This window comes from Diplotaxodon limnothrissa, linkage group LG8 (genome assembly GCF_057381915.1).
Source record: "Diplotaxodon limnothrissa isolate DT_005_m linkage group LG8, D_limnothrissa_male_GT1.1, whole genome shotgun sequence".
Classification (NCBI taxonomy): Eukaryota; Metazoa; Chordata; class Actinopteri; order Cichliformes; family Cichlidae; genus Diplotaxodon; species Diplotaxodon limnothrissa.
This window is the reverse complement of record NC_140603.1, coordinates 31,993,521-32,009,790: the sequence shown is the minus strand read 5'-3', so window position 1 is coordinate 32,009,790 and position 16,270 is coordinate 31,993,521. Positions and strand designations below refer to the sequence as shown.

The following is a 16,270-nucleotide window of genomic DNA, read 5'->3' as shown; positions in this document are numbered from 1 at the left end:
TGGACGTCTCTCCTGCTGTAGACTTGACGCATGCGTAACTGTCGTCTAGTCGCTCTGCTCAAAGGCACCGAGGCGGAGAGGGTTTCTCTCCCCTCACCTGCATTCAGGCACGGCGGCTCTCCTGCGCTCATAGGCCGGGAACAGCTCTGCTGGATACGTCCGGAGGACCGGCTCCGCACCGGCCGTCCTTCCGCAGATGGTCTTTGTCTGCAGGCAGGGGATCTGGAAACCCGGGCCCGCTGCGGGAGCGGGGAGGAGGCCTCGGAGCTCCCCTGTTCTGATCCATAAAAGAGCAGCGACAGCCCGGATGCATCTCTACTAGCAGGTCGGCTAGCATCCATCCAGAGCGGGGCTCGGGAGGCAGCGAGCAGGCCGGATAAAGGGACCGATTCGTGCTGCTTCGGGTCGAGGTTTCTACTGGATTTTATTTGGGCTTTATTTTTCTGCGGGTTATTCTTTAAATCTGGAAATCGCGGGACTGGAGGCCGGCTAGCTGCGAGCTAGCTGCCCAGGATTACCAGGGTAACCAGACAGCTGAGGCTCCGCAGTAAAACAGACCGTCTCCCGGTGATCTCTGACCCGCTGACAGACCTCACCGGAGGCCGGGGCGCAGCGATGGCTGCCTTAATCAGAATCCGGGAGATTGTGAGCAGGAACAAAAGGCGGTACCAGGAGGACGGCTTCGACCTGGACCTGACCTGTATCCTTTACCTTTTTGTGTGTGTGTGTGTGTGTGTGTGTGTGTGTGTGTGTGTGTGTGTGTGTGAGATAGCGCCGTGCAGAAGCCTGTTCAGAAAAGCTGTGATTTAAGGAGGCGGCTCGGTGTGGGGCGTATTGCTGATGAGCAGCCGGACTCAAAAAATCGCACATTTAGAGGCGGGCTCGTGTCTGCTGGCTCGTGCCTGAAGGCTGTTCTCGGTCGGTCTTCATGGTCCAGATGTTCCGCTGGTTTTTTCTGCAGCGACCGTCTTCATGCTGTCCCCTTACACTGACACGTCTGCTAATTAGTCTTAATTTAGCAGATTTTTCAATGCAGTTCGGCGTGAGGTCTGTTGGAGCATCTCCAGGCTGCTCTGATGCATCTGCTGTAGGTCAGAATATCGATTATCGACCAACCTGTGTGTTATTGGTAAAATAACAAACCCAGCACTGAATTAATGAAATCTATCGATCACTACTGATGATTGATTATTCTGTTTGGTCATATTTAGTGGTGTTCGCTTCTCTCCTGTGTTAATAAAGTTTGATTCAGAGGACCTCCTGCAGGGCTGAAGGCACCAATCCACATGCAGCTGATTGAACAGGACTGATTGATCAGAAAGCAAATAGCCACTTATGGTGGAGGGACTGAGGATGATCAGCACAGTGAAAGTCCCGATCAGTTTGATTATTGATCAGAGTAGGGGTGCTTTGTGCCTTTACAGACGCCTGACGTTACATTTTATTCTCTTAGCTGTTTTTATGTCGTTGACCTCTTCAGGTTTCTGACAGTTGATTCATCGCTTTGGCAAACTTCCTGTCAGCTGACTCTGATACCTGACCTGTTACCACCTTCTGAGGTAAACTGATCGATTAGGGAAACTCGACTCGTTTCCGATGATGTGATGGTTTATTCATTTTTAAAGAGGAACTGTTGTGTTTTCGGTCGTATGCGCCGGCCACCTGCTGTTAGACCTTCTGTTTATGAGGGGCAGCCAAACCCAACCCAAAGGTTGTCTTAAAGGGGGAGGAGTCCAGGAGAGAGATCTGACTAATCATGTGATGGTATGAAGCTCTGTGATTGGATGTTTGAGTGCTAGTTTTTGGGGTCCAGCTGTGTTCAGACGTTTGGTCCTGAGCGGCGCTCCATCAGACATTTATCCAAACATCATCGCGATGGGTTTCCCCGCCGAGCGGCTGGAGGGCGTTTACAGGAACAACATCGACGACGTGGTTCGGTAAGATGACCTTTGACCTTCTCTGACCCATGTTTTTAGTGCTCAGCAGCGCCTCCTGTAAACATCGCTGTGAAATCTGATCCCGTACTGAAAAAATGCACAACCCAGTTTTTAAGGTTATTGGGTCACTTCCTGTTAACGGATTAATGATCGCTGCTGCTAGCGAAGGTGGAAATCTTAAAAATTGGATGGACACACAAACGAAAACCACCGAAAGTTTGAAACTGGAGATTTTCTTTGATCCACGCTCAGAAAGAACACAGACTCAGTGATTCCCATATGGAAAAGAAATAGTAAAAACTTATATGATTTACTCATGAACGTGGCCACTTTCTCGTTACTTTCATATATTGTTTTAGGAAGTATCCAAAACATACAAGTTTCATTATATAATTTTTCAAGGGATCTTATATTTGTTTTCACTCTTGTATGCTTTTCATACAAGTTTCACACAAGACAGATACAAACTTTATAAGATTTATATGCATCTTTTCCATATGGGATATTGCTCCACTGAAAACTGATCTCCAGTGAGTCCAGAGCAGGAGCTCCTCAGTAGGCTTCCTGAACCTGGCAAATCAGAAGGAAGTTTGCTTTAAGGTGGGCCACAAAAATGTGAAGTGTACAAGTGAGCGAGCTTCAATCAGCTGAGCAATAATAGAAGATTATTTTATTGATTACAGACGTGCTCGAAATGTGACGTCAGCCTCGTTAAAGCCGCGTCGTGTTCAGACACCAGCAGGGGGCGCTGCGGAGACCACGTGTTGGTTTTTAAAGCTGGTTTGCTCGGCGTAGGATTTCTGGATGAAAGACTTTCACCTCAGCCTCACAGCAAACTCTGCAATAACACTGTAGTGTGATAACGCTGTAATAACACTCCACATGTCATCGTGGAGCTGCCGTGTGAGTAAAGTCGGTCTGTTTTAAAGCTTCTCTAACGGTTTGCCCCGCCTCTCCTCTCAGGTTTTTAGACTCGAAGCACAAGAATCACTATAAGATCTACAACCTGTGAGTACTCAGTCTGCTTTCCTCTGTGATGATGTCTTGAAATGAAAACTTCCTGTTCAGGTCATAAAGCTGAGTTTAGACCAGACTGTTAGGACCGGCGCCCTCAGGAGTCGAGCCTGACGGGCCTTCAGTTCTAAAGTTTTCATTCGCTCACTGATGTGGGAAATGTTCATGTGAGGAGCCCCGCCCACAGGCGTGCCGACTCAGCTCAGCAGGTCCAGGTGTACTGACAGCAGCGCAGGTTTAACAAACAGGATAATACTGTGACGTCAAGCACAGAGAAGTGGGTGAGGGGTTCATTTTAACGTACTCAGGTGAGCGTCTGTCAGGTGGACTCCGCCTCTCACCGCAGCTCCTTACGTCAGCGAGCTAAACATTCCTTCAGAGGTGCCGACAGCTGCCGGCGAGGCGGCCAGTCCTAACATCTGTGTGCCTTTCCACAGATGTGCGGAGCGACATTACGACTCATCAAAGTTCAACTGCCAAGGTGAGCCTGTCCTCTTGTGACCTCTGACCTTTGAGAGGCAGTGTGTTTGTCTGGTGTTGGGTAACGAGCCGTCGCTCTGCTCCTCCTCTCCCAGTCGCTCAGTACCCGTTCGAGGACCACAACCCGCCCCAGCTGGAGCTGATAAAGCCGTTCTGCGAGGACCTGGACAAGTGGCTGAGCGAGGACGAGCAGCACGTCGCCGCCATCCACTGCAAGGCGGGAAAGGGCCGCACCGGCGTGATGATCTGCGCCTACCTGCTGCACCGGGGCAAGTTCCAGGAAGCTCAGGAGGCCCTCGACTTCTACGGGGAGGTCCGCACCCACGACAAGAAGGTAACCTTTTTGTGTTCATGTGGAGCCTTTGCCTCGTGATACGAGGCGCCTTGAGCAGCTGTTGTGATGAATAAGGTTGTAACTGGGCGGTAAACCCTGAGCATGTTCTCCCCGTGTCTGCAGGGGTTCTCTCCGGGTACTCCCACAGTCCAAACACATGCAGCTAGTGGGGTTAGGTTACCTGGCGATTCTAAACGGTCCACAGGTGTGAGTGTGAGTGATTGTCTGTCTCTGTTAGCCCTGCCACAGCCTGGCGGCCCGTCCGGGTGTTCCCAGGGTGCCCCTGCAACCCTGACAGCGTGACAGAATGAATGGATGAATTCTAACTCTGCAGAGGCGGCTGATGAGGATGCTGAAAGACTCTGATATAACCTGACCTCACGATTGATCTGTTGATGTTCAGGGTGTGACCATCCCGAGCCAGCGGCGCTACGTTGTCTACTACAACTTCCTGCTGAAGAACCAGCTGCAGTACAAACCGGTGGCTCTGCTCTTCCACAAGATGCTGTTTGAAACCATCCCCATGTTCACCGGAGGCACCTGCAGTGAGTCTCGAGCAGTAAGTCTGCCGTCGCTTCGAGCGACTTCAGTTGAATTAACGGGTGTCCCTGTTCTCCCCGCAGACCCCCAGTTTGTCGTGTACCAGCTGAAGGTGAAGATCCACACCTCTAACCCCGGCCACACCCGCAGGGAAGACAAACTGATGCTGTTTGAGTTCCCGCAGCCACTTCCTGTCTGTGGAGACATCAAGGTGGAGTTCTTCCACAAGCAGAACAAGGTGCTGAAGAAGGTGAGGAGGTGATGGAGTCCTCTTTGTTGTCCTGAGTGGGGTTCACATGTGGCCTGGTGTAGTTTGTCTGGGCTCACCTCGAAGGGCCGTCTGTGGTCAGTGCTGAGTCTTGTGCAGACCCTGTGTCTGAGCAGGACTGAATATTTCCTCACAGTCAAAGGTCAAAGGTCAGCCTTGGTTATTCAGTGCCAAACTCAAACTAGTCTTTACTGTAGATGTTCAGCATCAGTTTTAGGAGCACAGGTTTTTCTCCGGGGACCAGAGGAGGTGGAACACGGACACGTGTCCACGATGGCAGAGCGCACGGCCGGCCTGGTTTCCTCACTGCTTTTTCTCATTGTAGGAGAAGATGTTCCATTTCTGGATCAACACCTTCTTCATCCCGGGTCCGGAGGAAGTCCCAGAGAGGATGGAGAACGGCAGCGCGGGGACACCCAGAGAGCTGTTTGACAGGACGCCGCAGACCCCGATGACGCCGGGAAGCGAAACCAACGACAGAGACTACCTGGTCCTCACGCTGACCAAGAACGACCTGGACAAGGCCAACAAGGACAAGGCCAACAGGAACTTCTCCCCGAACTTCAAGGTAAGCTGCTGAGCAGCGACGCCGCTGACGGCGATGGCGCTGAGTAAATATCCTGCTTGTTTTGTTCTTTAAGAAAAAGACTCGTTAAGTTGACGAGCCGCACAAACCCAGCTGTAATGACCAGGAAGATGATTTCTGCTGTGCTAGCGTGTAAACTCGTTAGAAGCACAGAGAGCGATGAGCGGCAGAGCGCCGCTGCCCGCCATCTGTAGTTTAAAAGCGTTAGCAGCAGGCAGGTGACCTCCAGACTGACGGTCTGCTTCTTCTTCTGCTTCAGGTGAAACTGTTCTTCACCAAGACGGTAGAAGAAGGAGCCAACTGTGACGCGAGCAGCACGTCCTCGATGACGCCAGACGCCAGCGACAACGAACCGGATCACTACCGCTACTCGGACACGACGGACTCGGACCCTGAGAACGAGGGGTTTGAAGACGAAGACCACAATCAGATCACAAAAGTCTGACACACACGCACTCTCTCTAATACGCAAACATACAGCTATATACGTGTATATATATCTCCAGTATGTATGTATGTATGTATACACTCGTGAACCCAGACGAAGACTAGCGGGCGGTTAGCTAACGGGGAGTATCGCCGGCGGACCGCAGCTGATCAGTGGGACTCTGATCAGAAAACTTTCGCCATCCCCACCCCCCAAACTTCTACACAGCTGGACAATCACATGACATGGATTTGTAAGCATGTGGGCGGGGCCAGGCGAGTGGACAGTGTGACGCAGGAAATCACAGTTTAAAGGAGTAAAACTTGAATCTAGACAAACGGAAAGACGAGTAGACTTCTTTAGTGACCACGCCGCGGCGTCTGTGGGACGAAGCCCCTCCCGACCAGCTTTGTTTCGTGCTGAGCGGTCTGGACTCTGTCTTCATCTCTGCTCTCTTCAGGCTTTCTCAGTGTTGACGCTTCTCTCTGTGTGCTGAAAACTCAAATTCAGGTCGAGCGTGGACCCACGTGGAGCTTTGAAGGCCAGTTCCTGTGCTTCACCTGAATCTGAGACGTGGATCACTGCGGGACAACCAAACTAATTTACCTGACTCAAAATGTGAAACCACGATGCTGATGATGGCAGACGGTCATGTGATGAACCTGGCAAAATATCAGCATTGGGTGAGGCGAATCTGTTCTTGTAAAAAGAGATGCTGATTTAAAAAGGTCGAACCCCCGGGTCACTGTGACCGCATTTATTTATTCTCCCAAATACTTCAAACACCTTCAACTGGAAACTCCTGATCCAGTTTGCAGCAGCCTGTTTAATCCAGTCTAAATTGGGTTGGGCTGTAGGTCTGAACTTTTCTCCCCGAGCCTTGTTTGGACCGGCCGGACGGGTCCCGTCGCTGATCTGGACCCAGTTTGGGACCAAGCACAAAGAGAAGCGACAACCTGCTGTTGAATGTCACAGTGAAGATGAGAAACGTTATTATTCACAATCCTCTGCAGCTCCGTCAATCATCTGCTGAAGGATGCTCTGAGTGCGTGAACACCTGCTTCACTGCTTCTCTGTCTGTCCTCAGTTTTGCACAGAAGGACTGTTCAGTCTTTCAATCAGCTCCTACACTTCAAAGAACCTTGTTTTTGTTGTACTCTGAAATATATCAATCATTAAGCTAAACGACAAATGAGCTACTGCACAGTATAACCATTCCTGCAGCGATCTGCTTTAAGCTACACACCTATATAGGCTAGCCCCCAGCACAGACTGAAGCAGAAATCTTTGACTCCAGAGCGCTGGCTTTCGCTGTGTCTGGCATGCACTTTATGAAGGACACTCGAGTGAATCTTGACGGCCTTGTAAATATTTCCAGGCGCGCTCCGTCTGTGCAGGAGATCTGATTCGGCTCGTGTTGCGCTGTAGTCCTCATGAAGCTGCCGTTTGTGAGCTTTGGCTTTCTGCAGCCGGAGTCCGCAGCGTGGCAGTGCCATCATTACAACGTCGTGGATTTCTTTTTAGTAAAACTACTCTAAGCTAAAGGTCTGCCAGGTCCATTTGGAGCATCTTTTGAATGGACACTGGGACCTCGTCGGGGTCATGAGGATTTTGGGATCACTGCCCAAAAAACAGGTGGAACGCTGTGCTGACCGAGCGGCGCCATCACGATGGTCAGCCTCTGTGTGTCTCTGGTTTCTGATCTTTCAGAATGGTAACGCTCTAGAATTATTACTCTGTCCATAGACTATTAATCGTTTTTACTCACTACTACTTCTTGGAGATGTTTAAGCACTTATATTCTTGCAAATTGTACCTTTAACACCAGGGACGATGGCTGGAGAGTCACGTTGGCATCACAGCAGGTTTGAGACTTGTTTCAAACTGACAGAATGAGTATTAGAGATGTTTCAGCTACTGGAGGTTTGGCTTTGCCATGCAACATATGTAAAGTTAAAGCGGGCTCTTGGACGACTGTTTTGACCATTAAGCTTCTTCTTGCACATCCACCGTTCTGCATAAAGATATTACATGTACAGTATAATAAGGCCTAATGCAGTGACCATAAACACCGTCTGACTTCAGCCAGTCACACCGTATAAAAGTCTGTCCGATGGTCCGGAGCATCTACAGGGTCATCTGCGTCCTGGTCGGGCACAGGTAGAAGTTTTAGTCCTGATGCCTGATTTCCGTCCTCACATTTGGTGCTAAAAGCTATCGTGGACCCTGCTATGACTGATAGTTCATCGTGGGTGTGGTATCTGGGTCTCTGTTGTTGAACCTGTGGGTCTTGGCAGGTCTGGTCACACAGGATGCACCATGAGGATCTAAAACACAAACTCCAAAGTTGTAGTGCCGATGCCTTCAGTAAAAAAACCTCCCATCTTGATCTCCAGATGTGTTTAACGTCAAAGAGCTGGTGACCTGTAATGAAGGCAGAGGCATCAGTAATGATGATTTCACTCATGTTCAGTTGCAATCAGGATAAATAAGATGCTGAACCTTGAGCTTGACCCCAAAAGGAGAAGATCTGAAGGTGTGTTTGACCCTCAGATCTTTGGGAGCTCGCCCGTTCTTGCCATCCAAGGTTGAACATGTTTGCAGAGCTCTTGGTGATGGTGATGATGATGCTGAAGCAACTGCCAACTGTTCCTTTGTGCTCTCTCTTATGACCGATCTAATGCCTCCTCATCAGTGCCAAGGGTTTTTAGGTTAGATTGACATTTAGCCAAACAAACGGCATCCTGTGTGAGCACGTCTAACGCCGTGGCCTGGTGCTACTGACAGCCAGTGCATGCAGCTTGTTGAGCGAGCCCAGGACTGGTCGTCCATCTGTGGTGCTCTCTACCAGCAGCGTGCGTGTTCGTCCACTCCTGATCTCTAATGCCCAGCAGCTGTGTCGTCAGCGTGGCCATACAGCCACTGGGATTTTTACAGCAGCATTTCCTGTCTCGAGTCCTGTTAGGTGCTATCAGACCTGGCCTCACGTCCTGTCACTGACCCGTTCAGCAGTGACCAGGGTGTAGTGTAGACCTGTACCAGAGTCCAAGGTTTGACTCCATTCAGGTGGATTTGTTCTTAACACCCACAGTTTTACTGAAGCGCAGTCACTCGATGAGGTTTGGGGCAGGTCGTGGTCGAGTCCAGAACGATGGGTAGAAGCTGCGTTTTGACTCTTTGTGGTTCTCCAAATGATTTTCCAGCAGACCTCACCGCTTTACCCAAAGGGAAGCTTGCAGAGATCCAGAGATGGGTCCGAACGTGGAAGACTGAGTGCTGTAGTATTTCATGTTGGTAATATTCTCCACTGCTGAGCAGGTTCAGGTGTTTGAGGCCAGGCAGGTGCTGTCCACGTCTCTGACTGTTCAAGGTGCTCAGTGTCTTTTCATTGTTGGTTGTATACAAACCTCCGTTCAGCTCTTCTCCTCACCTGGAGTTTCATAGAAAGTGGTCACCTGTTAACAGAGCTGGGGTCAAACTCCTCCCCGATTCTGACATCATCAGGGATTCTGCGGCAACTCTGTGTGAAGGAACCTCGAATTTTGCCTTTTAATGCACCGCGCCTGCCTCTTTCCCACTGCTGTGGTGCTGAAACAGCGGCCCCACCAGAGAGCCTGCTGCTCCTGAAGTTAGGACCCGTGCCGTCAAACGCTACGGGAGGGCCTACCGCAAGAAATTCATCCAGTGATTGGCAGACTCTGGGTGGGGTGCTTTTCGCGCAGACATTAGCCCAACATCTGCTAACAATTCTCAGATCTGTGTGCTGGGTCTGGCACCAGTGGAAAAGCGGTCATTGTGACAAGCTCCGGTACTTCCTGCTTCCTCAGACGTCCTGTTTCTGTCCCCGACCACACAGTGCTTCAGCTCTGCTGTTTGCGTCTCTTCACCAAACCTGCCACGATGAAGCTCGGACGCCTTTGTGTTCCTAATTGTTGAGTTTGGGTCCGTTTGTAATTACAGTCTGTGTTCACACTCTGTTTGTTTTTCGCCGTAAGGTTAAGGTGTCACCGTTTCTCTGTGCAACAGTCTGTAGATAGATGCTCTATTGATCCCACAAGGGAACTGGGACCCATCAAGACATGTGGCATAGTCTGCTCGTGTTATCCTCACGGAGAACCTCGTTAGAATAACGGATTCTGCATTTCACAAACCAGCGTCAGTGTTTCAGCCTCCTTTCATTCAAGTAAATCGGATGGATGTCATATGACCACACCTTCAGTAGTTTCAGACGTTTCCTCTGAGTTGTGTACCCAAACCATGTCTGTTGGTCCAGTCAGAGAAAGAACAACAGAAACTCGTCCAGATCAGGCTGTTTAGCCATCTGTTCTGCTTTTGTCTTATTACTCTGCTTTCCTGATGAGCTGATGTCAGCTGTTCCCCAGATCTGAGTCCTGAACATAAAACAACACATCATTGGCGTAGAGTGTATCTCCTCTCGCTCCTGTTCAGTCTAAACATGGCCAAAGCTTCAAACGTTAACCTGCAGGCCAACTACAGAAACTAGAGCCCCGGGTGCTGCCCCTCAGCAGGCTTCCAGAAGACGGCGAGCGTGATTTCAGGGAGACGGTTTGTTCCAAACAGAAGATGCTGGCCAGGCTTTAGTGGACCAAGCTTTGACTGGTCAGTCCACCGGGTGTGGTGAAATACGTTTTAACTGAGGTTTAATAAATAAATAAATGTGGGCCCATGTCTTCCTGGCCTCCTGTTAACACTTGATGGCTGTTTCAACACATCCAGAATTATTTGCTGTCATTAACGGGCAGCTCCCTCTTTGCCTTTAAATCTATATTTCACAGATGTGTGGTGTCATCACTAAGCCCCACCTCCTGCTGTTGAGTAACTCGGTAACAAAATAAACACGAGCACCTTAAATCCGTTAAAGCTGACGACGTGTCTTGGCGCATTTGACCAGTGAAAACTAAAAGGAACGCGGGACGCTACGCAGCTGCTCAGCTTGTTTTCACGGCGACAAAAACAGCCATTAACGTTAGCTTAAACGAGGTCGCTAGCACAATGCTAACAATAACTTTCCTTCTGCTTTGCTGTTTAAGGACGGCCCCTTTTTGGGGCGGGGTTTGTGGTCTCGATCAGATGTGGTTTTGTACCCGACTCCGAGCCTCGTGTCACACGTCAGCTGCACACAGGTGTTCATTTTAGTTTCCAATCAACAAACAAAAAATGCCACCTGACTACAAACTATATCACCATGGCAACATGTTAATCTGACCCCCCCTCTTTTATTCCTCCTCTCTTTGTTTTATAAAGAAATAAAAACACTGTAAAGGTGAATAAACTATTTATAAACAGCTGCTCATTGTTTGATTTTTGTTTGCTTGGTTTTAGAACTACAACTCCCATAATGCTTCAGGTGTCTGTCAGTACGAAAAAGAATTTCTCTTAAGGTCCATTTGCTCTGTTATCAAGTGCTCAGTGCGCTGCTTTAAGGGAAGAAAATGGCTTTGGGGCATTTTGTTGAATAAACTCTTGGTGAACTCATGTTTTAAATGGCCTGTATTTGTATAGCGCTTTACTTAGTCCCAAAGCACTTTATACTACACCCACACATTCACACACTGGTGATGGCAGCTACGTTGTAGCCACGGCCGCCCTGGGGCGACCTGACAGAGGCGAGGCTGCCGGGCTCTCTGACCACCACCGGTAGGTAACAGGTGAAGTGTCTTGCCCAAGGACACAACGACCGAGACTGTCGGAGCCGGGGCTCGAACTGCCAACTCTTGAGCCACGATCGATCAGTTCTAAAGCTGCGTTGGGTGTTTCAGGAGGCTGAGGCAGACGTGACTGACCGCACTGTTTAACTCGTCACCAGCCACAGCTGCCACACCCACAGCTGTGGTAGTGCTCTTTATTGTTCCTGAGTTTGACAATGTAATGTGATTACTTACAGACATTCAGCTGGATGTTCTGATTAACTCTGACTCGGCTCAGAGTTAAAAATAAGAATTCACTTTTTGTCCAGTAAATAATTAATAGGCTGATTCTGATACAGTGTTTCAACACGCCTCATTCATAGAAACGCCCACGGTTCACACTGATGGATGGAGGACACTGCAGACGGGAATCGAACCACCAACTCCCACCTTAGTAGACGACGCGCTGTGCCAGCCGTGAACAACCATCATCGTCTTCTTCTCTGACAAACTCGTTTATGCTCCGCTGCTGCACAGACTCGCGCACACAGGAGCGCCTCAGCTCAATCCTGCGTGTGCGCGCACGTGCACGATCGACCGGTGACTTGGCAGAAATGATAATGGCTCGCTTGCCCCACCGTGCAGTGCAGCAGGGAGCGGGGAGGAGAAATGAGGTCACACGCGCTCAGTGTGCCTCGTGGGCAGCGAGCCATCACTGATTCTGTCTCATCTGCTGCTATAAAAAGATCAAAGGAGACGCAGAGCAGCGGAGACGCTCAGGCAGCAGCTCCACCAGCTGGACTGCACCCACCACGCCTCCACCTCAGACAACCGGCCGGTCACCTGACGCCTTAAGGTGTGGCAGATTTCACATCAGACACTTCAACCCTCATTCCACGGAGGGTGCAAGCTTCCACCCACGCTCAGCTCCACCCACACTCGCTTTGTTTTGACCCAAACAGCTCAGCTCATAAAACAGCTTCAGCTGTCAGTCACCTCCACACCACACGGCCAAAACCCACAGAAGGTCTGAGGCGTTCAAAGACCTGCACAAACCGGAGGTGGGCCCAAACACACCCGCCCTCCTCGACTCGTTCTGACCCAACAGGAGACTAAATATCAACAGCGTTTCCATGAGCGTATCTCAGTGCTGCTTTTAAACACCTGCCACTGATAAACTGGTCCAATCCCAGTTACAGGACAGGGGTAACTGGGAGTTCTCCAAGGCTCCATCCGGGGGCACCTGTTATTTCCCAGTGGAGGTCAGTGATTAACGAGTGTAATGTAAGAAAAAAGAATTTGAAGCTGAAAATGGTTTTAACAAACTTTTTACTAACGTTAGTGAACGCAGTACAAGCTCACACATCTGCAGTTCATTGATCGACAAAAGAAACATTGTGATTGATCAGTTTAATGATTGATCAGGCAAATTTGGCCTTCAGCACTCTGAGCATGCTCAGTGCGGACTCCACGCAGCCATCAAAGTTGGAGTGGGTGAAGGCGTCGCCGCCGCAGACAAGCAGCGGCTCGTCCAGGATGGTCATGTGACCCGGACAGTCAGGCACTGAGGTCTGGACCTGCAAGAGAGAGGGGGAGGGGCCATGAGTCAATCGCCGCATTGGGGGAGGAGTTCAGGTTACAACAAACAGATGACTCACCTGTGAGTACCGCCACTTCTGACACTTGATGCTGATTGGTTGAGGCAGGCCAGGAAGCAGCCTGTGCAGCTCCCGCAAGATGACTGGCTGGACATCCTCCTTGTCTCGCTCCAGGTGTTCCAGGCCAAACGGGACGCCGGTATGTACGACGAAGGAGGGGCCGCGGCCCGGAGCGTCTGAGCAGGTGGACAAAAGCAGTGAGCGAGATACAGGTGAGAGGAACATACAGGGGAGCAGACAGACGACGGACACACCTGCGCCGCGCTTCTTGGAGTCCACAGCGACGTAGCGGATGCAGCTGCTGTTCGTGACGTACTTCGCGCCCCAGGGAACTTTCACGACGGCGTCGGGGGAGAAGAAGAGTGCGAGGGCGAAGCGGGACGAGTAGACAACGCCCTCCAGCTGCTGCCTCTGCTGGACAGACAGCACTGACAGACAAGGAGACATGGGCCAATCAGCAGGAAGCCCCACCCCCGAATCACCACAGAAGAACTCACCTGTGTGTGTGTGTGTGTGTGTGTGTGTGTGCGCGCGTGTGTGTGTGTGTGTGTGCGTCACTCCAGACAAACATGAAAAGTCTGCTGCTGTTTCATTCTTGGCTTAGAGCTCAGAGACAGAAACAGGCGGCTGCCTCTCTCTCACACACACACACACACACACACACAGGTTATTATTAGATGTATGTGTGTGTGTCAGCGCAGAGGAAATGGGCGCTGTCTGCTCTCAGCCAATCAGAGAAGCTGAAGGTGACATCACCATCTAGAAAGCCACATGTGGAGCTGCTGCTGTTCTGCAGCAAGTGCGCGCACACACATGCTTGTATTTCTGTCTTTGTGAGGACAGTAGTCACTACCAAGGACCACACACACACACACCCACACACAGCGGTGTAGTGTTGTGAAGAATCTATCAGCCAATCAGAGCTCTGGAAAATTACTTAACATCAGAGTGTGCTGATCGTGTATGTGTGTGTGTGTAAACTGTGGGAGCAGGAAGCAGTCAGCACCTCTTCAAAATAAGAGTCCAGTGTTTGCGCTGCTCTGAGGTCAGCGGCTGGACTGGAAGGATCGTCCCGTCTGCCCAGGTCGACCTTTGTGATCAGAACCTCAGAGTTATTGATCACAGCGATGAACATGGGTCGTGTCTAACAGCTGGATCTTCTCCCTGCAGCTGTTGCTGCCCCCGTGTGGCGGAATGGTGTTACTGACTGAGACGCCACACCTCAGATCTCACATTCGTGTCAGTGTCGATGAAGTCTGAGACCCGTGTTTCACAAGACGTCATTTTTTTACCTCATAAAACATACACCGAGTGTGTGTGTTTCCTTGTGTGTTCTGGCCGTCTTACATTGTCCCAGGTCTCCCTGCAGCTGCAGGATCTGAGGGACCGGCATCGTCAGGACGACGGCGTCAAACGTCTCACTGGCTCCTGCCTTCCTCTCGACCTCCCACGATGCACCACGGCGATACAGGCCGGTCACGTGATGCTCAAGGAACAAATCGGCTCCTGACACACAGACGAAGACTCAATAAAGTTTAATTCCAACTGAATCAGAGTCAGCCTGTGCGTTTCAGGTGAATCTGATTGGACAGTTGACCAACAGGTGGACGTTTACCTGACTGTGACAGGAAGTGCTTGACGATGCTGCTCGTGCCCAGTGGCGTCACGTAGTTCTCGGTGCCCTCGTGGTCCTTCAGACCTTCGATGGGACAGTCGAGGGGCTGCAGGAGGCCCACAGAGAGGAGCTCCGAGTAAAACCTGCACACGCACGGTCAGCCTGCCTGAAGCCCCAGCTACAGAGGCGTACTGGCCCTTTAAGGCAACAGGTGTGCGTTACCTGTGGTGGGTGCGAGCGTAGGCGGGCGTGGCTGAGATGTACTGCGCTCCCAGATCAGCCGATTGAGACGAGGCGTCGGGAGCGTGGCTGGTGGACATCCTGCCGCCTGCACACAGACTCCCACTGTTCCACACATTTTACTCTCTCAAACCAACCAGCCACTTTATTAACTGCTCGTTAACACAAATGACTAATCAGCCAATCACGTGGTAGCAGCTCAGTGCACGCAGACAAAGCTTTTATTGAACATAAAAAAGTGTAGGTGTAACTATCTGCAATATTAAAGATGAATATATAAAGAACAAAAATACGCAAAACAGAAGGAGAAAGAAAAGGAAATGAATTCATAGGCTGATCCATTCTGAACATTATCCCGTCACACCTGTGTTCTATAGTGGCTGCAGACAGCTTTACTCACCTGTGACTCTGGAGCTCTGAGAAAGTGTTTACGGTTTGTAAAGCAGTTGGAATTTAGTGTTTTTTAAAGTAAAGCGGGGTCATCAGCCAGTGTGTTTATTATTCAGGGATACCCCGTGACATGAATCCCGTCTGTAGGCGAATATGATGGCAGACAGTTCACGACTGAAGCTGAGCATCAGGAAACGTCTCCAAACCAAAGTCAGTCGCAGGTGGGTTTATGATGTTCAACACAATCAAATTACACAAAACCTGATTATGGGGGACAGCCCTCTTTTTAATCTGGCAGCTGGAATTTCATCATCTGTTCAAACTGAGCCTCAGGATGATGAAGATGATGTACAGGAAGAATCACAGGGGGTCTGACCTGGCACCAGTGTACCTAATGAAATGTCAGGTGAGTGTAAACAGATGCTGGTGGAAGCTCCTGTCTCTGTTACAGGTGAGGGTGTCTGTGGGAATGACAGCTACCTGCTCACCAGAACCTCTCGCCATAAGAACAGTTTCTTCCCCTCTGCTGTTGGACTCATGAACATAACCATATGACTGTTCCCACCACTAACACATGACCCTACGCTGTGTTCACATGTTTGCACTGATCACCACCTGCACTCATGTATATATTTATCTACTTAGCACTTTTAATTCTTATTTTTATGTCTATTTAAGCGTTATATGACGGTATGTTTGCACTAAGTACCGCAGCAATTTCCTAACGTTGTAAACCTGCTCAACATTTGGCAATAAAACCTTTCTGATTCTGCTATATACACTGACGTCATTCGCCCTCAGCAGGTGATCACAGCCGAGCCGAGTTACAGAGGAGGCTCCTCTGGTACACAAACGCGTCACTAGTGTTCTGCGGCGTGTCCGTGTTCCCATCACGGCACCGGAAACGGAAACTGTGCAGTTTTATGAACGGACTTCTGTCTGTCTCACCTGCGCCCCTCGCTTTGTCCCACACCACAATCCGAACCGTGCTCTGCAGCTCTCTCCTCAGCAGACATGCGCACAAGCTGCCCGTCAAGCCCGCACCCACGATCAGAACCCGGGACATGTTAGCGCGGGAACCGAGCCAGGCTAAACCTGCAGAGACCGGGTCCGAACGAGTTACGAAACCGACA

General features: G+C 50.3%; 2 protein-coding genes across 3 annotated transcripts; one reads left to right on the top strand and one right to left on the bottom strand.

The window, feature by feature from the left end:
• Positions 1-33: 33 nt before the first annotated feature.
• On the top strand, positions 34-11,156 carry LOC146627440 (phosphatidylinositol 3,4,5-trisphosphate 3-phosphatase and dual-specificity protein phosphatase PTEN-like). Of its 2 annotated transcripts, XM_085361725.1 has the most exons (9): positions 34-700; positions 1,853-1,937; positions 2,901-2,945; positions 3,389-3,432; positions 3,527-3,765; positions 4,169-4,310; positions 4,389-4,555; positions 4,899-5,141; positions 5,419-11,156. In XM_085361725.1, the coding sequence occupies exons 1-9, from the start codon at positions 616-618 to the stop codon at positions 5,602-5,604; spliced, it is 1,236 nt and encodes a 411-aa protein (XP_085217851.1). In that variant the 5' UTR covers positions 34-615; the 3' UTR covers positions 5,605-11,156. The 2 variants fall into 2 exon arrangements, with proteins under 2 accessions (XP_085217851.1, XP_085217850.1); XM_085361724.1 differs by having other exon boundaries at positions 4,169-4,555.
• Positions 11,157-12,554: 1,398 nt separating this feature from the next.
• rnls (renalase, FAD-dependent amine oxidase) lies at positions 12,555-16,261 on the bottom strand. The gene is made up of 7 exons (XM_085361104.1): positions 16,086-16,261; positions 14,730-14,835; positions 14,508-14,650; positions 14,240-14,398; positions 13,147-13,320; positions 12,893-13,068; positions 12,555-12,811 (listed from the first exon to the last, which is right to left on the bottom strand). The coding sequence occupies exons 1-7, from the start codon at positions 16,201-16,203 to the stop codon at positions 12,656-12,658; spliced, it is 1,032 nt and encodes a 343-aa protein (XP_085217230.1). The 5' UTR covers positions 16,204-16,261; the 3' UTR covers positions 12,555-12,655.
• Positions 16,262-16,270: the final 9 nt, after the last annotated feature.

Bases quoted from the DNA above. Each gene is read 5' to 3' on its own strand.
- LOC146627440 (XM_085361724.1), top strand. From the start codon at position 616: ATGGCTGCCTTAATCAGAATCCGGGAGATTGTGAGCAGGAACAAAAGG. The intron at 2,946-3,388 runs GTGAGTACTCAG...GCCTTTCCACAG, and splicing joins CACTATAAGATCTACAACCT to ATGTGCGGAGCGACATTACG. The intron at 4,556-4,898 runs GTGAGGAGGTGA...TTCTCATTGTAG, and splicing joins AGAACAAGGTGCTGAAGAAG to GAGAAGATGTTCCATTTCTG.
- rnls (XM_085361104.1), bottom strand. From the start codon at position 16,203: ATGTCCCGGGTTCTGATCGTGGGTGCGGGCTTGACGGGCAGCTTGTGC. The intron at 13,069-13,146 runs GTGTGTCCGTCG...CCACCTGCTCAG, and splicing joins CTCCAAGAAGCGCGGCGCAG to ACGCTCCGGGCCGCGGCCCC. The intron at 12,812-12,892 runs GTGAGTCATCTG...TCTCTCTTGCAG, and splicing joins AGAAGTGGCGGTACTCACAG to GTCCAGACCTCAGTGCCTGA.